This window comes from Sinocyclocheilus anshuiensis, unplaced genomic scaffold (assembly GCF_001515605.1).
Source record: "Sinocyclocheilus anshuiensis isolate Anshui unplaced genomic scaffold, SAMN03320099.WGS_v1.1 scaffold285, whole genome shotgun sequence".
NCBI classification, from domain to species: domain Eukaryota; kingdom Metazoa; phylum Chordata; class Actinopteri; order Cypriniformes; family Cyprinidae; genus Sinocyclocheilus; species Sinocyclocheilus anshuiensis.
In genome coordinates, this window is record NW_015539825.1 from 235,960 (window position 1) to 244,649 (window position 8,690).

At 40.0% G+C, this 8,690-nt stretch overlaps 1 protein-coding gene across 1 annotated transcript in view; it reads left to right on the forward strand.

Moving 5' to 3' along the window:
- The window catches only part of LOC107684211 (multidrug and toxin extrusion protein 1-like), a 5,657-nt gene extending 251 nt beyond the window's left edge, over positions 1 to 5,406 (forward strand). The window contains exons 2-7 of the mRNA XM_016480422.1: positions 3,301 to 3,487; positions 3,566 to 3,716; positions 3,861 to 3,901; positions 4,359 to 4,423; positions 5,271 to 5,327; positions 5,400 to 5,406. Of these exons, the coding sequence (XP_016335908.1) occupies positions 3,301 to 3,487; positions 3,566 to 3,716; positions 3,861 to 3,901; positions 4,359 to 4,423; positions 5,271 to 5,327; positions 5,400 to 5,406 (508 nt within the window). The remainder of the gene's footprint in view (positions 1 to 3,300; positions 3,488 to 3,565; positions 3,717 to 3,860; positions 3,902 to 4,358; positions 4,424 to 5,270; positions 5,328 to 5,399) is intronic.
- The last annotated feature ends 3,284 nt before the right edge of the window (positions 5,407 to 8,690 follow it).

Consider the following 8,690-nt stretch of genomic DNA (forward strand, 5'->3'; position numbering starts at 1 on the left):
ATGTTCACACGTACACATGTATTTTTATAAACTGAGTTTTTCCTTCTTCTGTTTAAAAAAAAACCTCCGTCCACATGAAAACGCAAACGCGTGGTCCATGAGAAATAGTCCTGCCACCACAGCTGGAAAAAATCCTAGAGGAAACTGCATGCATTTAATACAATTATAAAAATGCATTTACAAACGTATAAAGAAACTGCCCCTGAAATCACTTTGAGTCAAATGTCAGCTCGTATTATGAAGGCTAATTCTTGATCAGAATTTTTGATTATTGATCAGAAGGTGTGACTGAGAAGTCAAAAAATGATTAAAAACCCCATGAAAAATATTAAAAACTAATGCAATACAGAAATTGCTAAGTTAAGACATGACCATTGGTCAGCAAAATGCTAATTGGGTCAGCAGGGTCAGAAAAAAAAACAGGTGAAGAAGAAAATACCAAAGTTAAATGCAAAATAATTAAGAATTAATGTGAAGAATTAGGTGTGAAACCATCAGGGACCTTTTAGTCTCCAGCGCCACCATTTTCCAGAACTGCAACCTTTCTGGAGTCTCCAGAATTACAAGGTGTCAGGTTCTCAGAGACTTTAAAAAATCCTAAAAAATGACCCTCATTTAATTAGAAGACATGTACAAGGTTTAAAATGTTCATGAAATATTTTCAAAGAATATTGACATTTTGAGCAGCTGCAAGTTTGAGCAGCTGCATTCCTCTAGGTCAAAGATTTAAAAATGGGATTTACAATAAAAAGTAATTTGCAAAATTATTTTGACTTGAGTTTATTTATTAATGAGTAACGTATCTTTTGAGTGAATGTGCAAATTTTTAATGTTATCAGGTTTTACCATGTTATTACAACATTTAACCACTTTTTATGAATTTAAAAATTAAGAAATTCTTTCGAATTTAAATATTGTACAAGAACTACAGCAAAAACCAATTTGATGTATATTTTATCAGTATTTTAGAAATTGTATTTGAATATTACCAGTACTGACTTCAATGGATTTCATTCAATTCCTTTGAACACAACTGCTCAAAACGGTCTAAATTTATGAAACCTACACATTAAAAACATTATTACTCTGAAATGTTTAATGTAAATGTTAAGTGTAAGTGGTGAAATGTTAAGTAATGTAAGGTCTTTCATGACACTACATATGCTGGTGTGTGAATTTGATAGGTGCTTGATATAAAATAAATGGTGCTTTAAAAAGTCCTTGAAAGTCCTTGAATCTGGTGTTCATGAAAGAGTGGGAACCCTGTTTAAACCCCTAAAGGAATAGTTCACCCAAACTATCCAAAATGTAGATGATTTTGTTTCTTCATCAGAGCAGATTTGGATAAATGTAGCATTACATCACTTGCTCATTAATGGGTCCTCTGCGGTGAATAAGTGCCAACAGAATCAGAGTCCAAACAGCTGATAAAAGCAAATATTAATGGTGGATTTATTACAAACATGGAGCTTTTCTCTTCACAAGGTATTGAATGATGGAGTCGAGTTATGTGGATTTTGGATTGTGATGTTTTTATCAGTTGTTTGAACTCTCATTTTGATGCCACCCATTCCCTGCAGAGGATCCATTGGTTAGCAAATGATGTAATGCTAAATTTCTCCAAATATCTTCCAATAAATTCCTCAACATCTTGGATGGCCTGAGGGTGAGTACATTTTCAGCTAATTTAAATTTTTGGGTAAACTATTCCTTTAATATGATCTGACATACCATCTGTACCCTGAACTCCTGATCATTTTAGACTCTGTCCATATGAACATCAGAAATATTCAAAGTCTGTGCAGGATTATGTTAAATGTCCACAAGCTCCTCACATTCTTGAGTGTAACCAAGACAAAAGGCCTTTTACAAACTTGAAAGAGGTGAAAGTAAGCCCTCCAGTGGTTGCTGAGATAAAGCACAGAAATCATGCTGAATATATTTTTATTCAGGGACCTTGTCTCTGTCTTGCAGTTTTGGAAGAATAATATAACTATATTCTGACCTGACCCACTTTCGGCATCTTCGGCATTTCTTGACATAATCTCTAGAAAGTACTTATTTTGTTTAATTTATTTGATCATAACGTTCACATGTATAAAACTTAAAATAATAAAAAGGTATAAATGATTAAACTACTTAAAAAGTATTTTTTATACAATAATAAACTACTACCAATATAACTTTCCTTAATTTCTTATGTGTAAGTGTTTAAACTCTAGATGCATTTCTAGAGAAAGGCATCCTAGAAAAAAGTCCTGCTCAAATTGTCTTATCACACAAGGTTTTCATAATGCAAATGTAACGACCAGCTCACACAGCTATCAGCATCACATGATGACCTGGTCTGAGCACAGAGGGAACTTTCAGTGTTAGATGGATGTTATTTGGGGTTCTTCAGGATGATGTTGGTGTCCCTTTAATGAAACCTGCTATGACTGCTGTATATATACTAACCTTGTGTACTACAACAGGAAGAAACTTCTGATCGACAGTTTTCAAAGTGTTTCTTTTGAAAAGACTCCCTGTAGCAGACCTTTAAGGTATATATTTTATTTGAATATATATGCAGATGTATTTGTTTTATGGTTAACCAAGTAAAAGTTAGTGCTTTGTTGTCACAGGGGACTGGATCCAAAAATGGAAATGGACAGTATTAACGCAGAAACCCAGATAAATGTATACCCAAAACAGGAGATAAGTCATGATGCTCAGTCAAATTCACAGATTGTTTGTGATGAATGTTGAAGAAAACTAAGAAGTTACCAGTAAATTATAAAGAAGAAATTATAGAGCTGCTAAAACTGGCTGGACCAGTGGTTGTGTGAATATTGACAGTGTCAAAAGTAAATGAATAATTTTGTATTTTATTCACACTGCACCTTTTAAGAAGAACTTTGATCAGCCGAAACGTTTATATATTATATATAAAATGATATATATAAAATGATTTCAATAACTCAATTTAATGCTGATATGTATATGTGTGTGTATACACATACATATCAGCATTGAATTAGTATTGAGTTATTGAAATAATTATTTTAAGTATAATAATTAATTTAGTTTATCTATTAATTGTTTAACTCTTCGATATGTTTTCAAATAAATGTAATGTGCCATGTTTAGTTTAGCTGACAGCAATGTTCATATATGTCATTTAAGATCCAATGTAGAGTCAAATTAAGGCCTTATAATGAATTTTAACTGACAATTAGTGAAAATGCATTGTAGCTGTTATACAGTATATGTTCTCCTCTTTGTGCAGTTTATATCTCAGCTGATGATCTTTCTGATCAGCTTCATCAGCACTGTGTTCTGTGGACACTTGGGGAAAACGAAACTGGCCAGTGTGGCTCTGGCTATTGCTGTGAGTTCACAAAATAACTTAATTATAGTGGCATTTATTAAAACATTATTTATTAATGTGACCGGCATCTCCATCGGCTCTGGATTGGCATCTGCATGCGATACACTCATCTCTCAGGTCTGATAGTGAATGTTCAGTAATGTGAGTATCATTAATGTACTCAGGAGTTCATCTGAATTTAATTGTGTCCTCCAGACGTTTGACAGTAATAATCTGAAGCGTGTGGGTGTGATACTGCAGAGAGGGATTCTCATCCTTTTGTTGGCCTGTTTCCCCTGCTGGGCGCTGCTCATCAACACAGAGCCCATCCTGCTGGCTGTCCGACAGAGTCCCAGTGTGGCCAGGTCTGACAGGTTCAACATTTACTGGATGTTATGCATTAATGTTCTTGTCAAGCAAAACGTTGGTAGTAAATGATAAAAGTATTATGAAATAAACTGGTTTTAACAAGATGCTTTAACTGTGTGATTATTATTTTTTCTCTCAATAGTGCCACAACTCTATGTAAAAATAGTCATGCCTGCTCTGCTTGTAAGTGACACATTCAACTTTTTTGCACACTATCATTTACACTGCAATTAACACTAAACGTTCACAAACTTTAAAGGAACCGTTCACCATAAAACTGTAAATGTAAAGTAATCATCTAAGCTCATGCTGCTCCAAACCTATATGATTTTCAACTCTAAATTTCACTCTGTTCCTCACACAAAGCTTGATTTTCACTTTATAAGACTTTACAAAAATATTTCACACAGGTCACATTAACAGCTTCTGTGGTTCTTTTAAACCTTTTTTGGAGCTTCACAGTTGCCAAAGTATTTTGTGTTTTGAGGAAAAATATCTCTATTATCTGAAAGAAAAAGTTTTAGAATGGCATGAGAATTAGTAAATAATGACAAACTTATTTATTCATTTACTTGCTTGCTTGCTTAGTTCAGTTGTCCTGCCTGTTTCCAGCAACATTTATTTATTTATTAACCTACAGGCTGCCTTTATGTATCAGCTGCAGGGCTTGTATCTTCAAAATCAGATATCCTCCATTTTGTTGAAGTTTTTACATTTATGTATTTGACAATGCTTTTATTCAAAGTGATTTACCAGCATTTCTGGATTCTCAAACAGCTCTGATTGCCCATTGTGTTCACACGCTCAACAGATATATCTGTGATTGGCTACAATGAGCATCTGTTCAAGCACTTCACCCAGCGCTTCGGACTCCACACGGGAGCGTTTGAAAGCAGAGTCTGTCAGATTCACTTATAGACTCGGTAGATTTGGCTTTCAAATGCTCCCGTGTGTATCTGTGTAAGTGCTCGGTACTTTTGACAACACTAATTGGAAATAGCTGTAATTTTTAAGAATGTATGCTGGCCCTATGATTTGCTTTGGAATAACAAAAGAGACATTTATTTATTTATTTATTTTAATGTGATGCCTTTCCATACTGTAGTAGGTACTCTCTTAAAAATAAAGGTTAAAAAAGGGGTGTTTTTCAGCGATGTCATAGAAGAACCGTTTGGATTCCCCCAAAGAACCTTTCTGTGAACAGTTCTTAAAATAACTTTTTTTTCTTAGTGTGAAGAACATTTTAACAATCAGAAGAAACTTTTTTCTCTATAGCTTTTGTGTGATAGAAATATTCCATGGATGTTAAAGGTTCTTTGTGGAACCATAGATGCCAATAAAAAACGTTATTTTTAGTGTAGATAACAGGTTTCCTTAGGTTCTGGTGCTTTTTGTAGTGACAGCTATTTAACGCTGTACACTATTGCTCTAAGTACTGTAACTGAGCCAATAAACAGCATTACCATGCTGAATACCTCCATCGTCCTCCTCTCATCTTACCTTTTTATTGTTAGGTCTGTGGATTGGGTTTTTTGGTTGTGTTTTCCTACAGTCTTTGTTCTTCATCATCCTCATTTGCAGACTGGACTGGAAAAAAGCAACTCAAGAGGTGGGTAATTTTTCTTCATCCACATCTATATAGTATAGATGATGACTGCAGTCTTTATCTTCTTATTTTCAGGCTTTAATCAGAGCAGGTGTTGAGACCAAATATTAATAGTTTGCTATGGAAAATAAAGGCTGTACAGAAGGTAGTGGAAAACAACAAATTGTTGATTTCATCATGGACTTTGTCTATTGACTGATTATGTTGTCTTTTGTTTGTCCTTGTACAGAAGTACCACAGCAGTCCCAGCACATTGAAGAAGGCCAGACAGATGCAAACACAGACTTCGAAGGGCTCAGTAAAGGAGGAGGAGGAATAGCAAATGCTGTTGCATTGGTCACAGTTGGTGCGGTTTTGACCACCAAACAGCTGGTTGTCTGTCGAGGACTTGTGATTTTCTTCATGCTGCTTATACTAGCTGGAGGGATTATGTTAAATGAGGTGCTCACTGGACTTCTCAGAGTATAGTAAGTTCTGAAAGTGGACAGCAATAGAAGTTTTGTACTTTTTGTACCTTTGGAACCAGGGTTATAACCATGATAACACTTTAACATCACTATTTTGTAACATCTTTTTTAAATTTCACTATTTTTTTTCGCTAACTCTTTAGCACCCCCTCGATGTCCCCTTTGCATGCCCACAGGGATTAAATAATCACTAGATTTGCCCCCTAAACGGCATGTTTGAACAAAATAAATTGTGACTGATCGCTTTGTATCTGAGTTAACACATTACTTGTTTTAATGTTTCTACAGTTTTGGGGGGATTTATGGTATTTTATTATTATTTTTTTTTTATATATAAAATAACATTTTATGTAAAAGTAATTTTAAAGAAGATCTACATTTATCATTTTTATTCATTTTGATAACCAGGGCCGGATTTACCTCTTATCGTGGCATAGGCAAAAAAAATTTTGGGCCCCCTTCCTTATTAATAGGCCTATAAAATATTACCACCCCAACAAACAAAAATATTTTGTAATCATTGGAAACCGTTACAGTGTTTTCTATCACAATAAGCGCTTGCATTCAGTCGATAAAAAACTTTGTCGATAATCTTTGGTATCTACTTTGAAGGCATCTTGAGTAAAACTGCTTCATATTTAACGAAGCATATGCAAACCGCTTGAACCGGGAGTGACAAGACCCGGTTAACAGAATACGGAAGTCTGTTGCGCATAACCCCTATTTCAACTAAAGCTACTATGTGTCTGCAAAAGACCACTCATTGGCTCATATGCCATTTCCATATAGGTATACATCTTTTCACAAGTTTTCCATGTAGATTTATATAATAGACATTATAAAATCAGTCTTATAACAACAACTAAAGCACGCTTTTTCAAAATGTAGCTTTTTTTTTTTTTTTTTTTGAAAATTTATATGGGGCAGCTAGGGGGTTACAAGGGTCCCCCCGGTGGAGCGGTCGGTTGTGATGCACTTGTGTCCTAATACCGCCTCCAACCGGCAGGGAGAACCGTGCCTCCCCTCCCGGGTCTGTAGGTACTCGGCTGGCCAGCGATGCTTATACGGCCTGTGGAGAAGCTGCCTCCACCTTACACGCTACTGCGTTTTTGCAAATGCACCAGGCCAAGGCACTGAGGGACTTGCACGAGGGGGGTCATGACCTGGAAGTTCTCAGAGAGCTCCGCACCGTGACGGACCTCGTGCTACGAGTGACGAAGTTTACGGCGCGGTCTCTGGGTCGTGCGATGTCAACTATGGTGGTCCAGGAGCGCCATCTCTGGCTGTGTCTGGCCAACATGTGCGGGACGGACAAGACACGATTCTTGAACGCCCCCATATCCCAGACCAGTCTTTTCGGCGACACAGTGGAGAACTTTGCCCAGCAGTTCTCCGCTGCCCAAAAGCAGACTGAGGCCATCAGGCATCCTGCGTGCAGCTGCTGCCGTCATCGAGGGCGGCCCCCTGCCACCGCCCCCGCGGCCTCCAGCAAAGTTGCGCCGTGGAGCCGGTCGCAGGGCAGCCGCCCCGCCAAACCTGGTGGCAAGTGAAAGAGCAAGAGACCCTGAGACGGGCAACCCAGAGGTGGAGGGACCTGCTCTTCAGGAGATGGTAAGCAACCACTCCCTCCCCCGGAGGAGGGCCGGGCGGAGATCTCTGGGTCCCCAGAGGGGACGGGGGGTTGTGGACAATCCAGTGTTGTATCACACTCACCCTCCTCTCTTGCCAGTGAACAGCAGTGGGCGGATCAGGAGGACGAACCAACGGACTACCCACGCACCCTCTGCTCGAACGCAGGTCAGTATTACACACATTCAGACCCCGCCTCGGACCGGCTACGAGATGCATGGGCCGGGTCCCTGCTTTCTTCCTCGCTGCCCCACTGCGGGTACGCCTGTAGTTCCGTTGGTGTCACTTGCGCGGTGTCTGGGAGCCTGGCTAGCGCTACCCAGCCCGTCACGATGGCTTCTTCGAACCATCAGGCTCGGCTATGCGATTCAGTTCGCCCGGCGCCCTCCCAAGTTCAGGGGCGTCCACTTTACTTAAGTGAAAGCAGCAGATGCCCCTGTCTTGCGTGCAGAGATCGCAGTCCTGCTGGCGAAGGATGCGATAGAGCCGGTCCCTCCAGCCGATATGAAGACTGGGAAAAGAGCAAACTCTCCCCGATACAGAGGATCTCTTTTCTCGGTATAGAGTTAGACTCGGTCAAACAGACAGCACGCCTCACGCAGGAATGTGCTCAGTCGGTGTTAAACTGCTTGAATACATTCAATCAATGTTGCTGGTAGTGCACCTTGCCTTGATCCATCTCAAAGGGTGCTTACAAGGCAAGCATGTACTAGTCCGCACGGACAACACTGCAACCGTTGCGTACATCAACCGACAAGGTGGTCTGCGCTCCCATCGCATGTCACAACTCACCCGCCACCTCCTTCTTTGGAGTCAGAAGCATCTGAGGTCGCCTGGACGGGACGCGGAGGGTCTAGGCGACCTACCCCAATTGTAGTTGACACCATCAGCAAGAGCACCATCTACGAGACATGCTTACGCTTTGAAGTGGAACCTGTTCATTGAGTGGTGTTCTTCTCACCGAGAAGACCCCCGGCTCTGTCCCGTCCGAGCCTTAAGGTGCTACATAGACCGGACACAAAGCTTCAGTACCTCAGACCAGCTCTTTGTCTGTCATGGAGGCCGGCAGAAAGGGAATGCCATCTCCAAGCAGAGGATGGCCCACTGGAAAGTGGCTGCCATCACCCTGGTTTATCAGGCACAGGGTGTGCCCTGCCCGTTCAGGTTGCGAGCTCACTCAACTAGAAGTGTTGCATCCTCCTGGGCGCTGGCTCGTGGCGCCTCGCTGGCGGATATCTGTAGAGCTGCGGGCTGGGCGACCCCTAACACG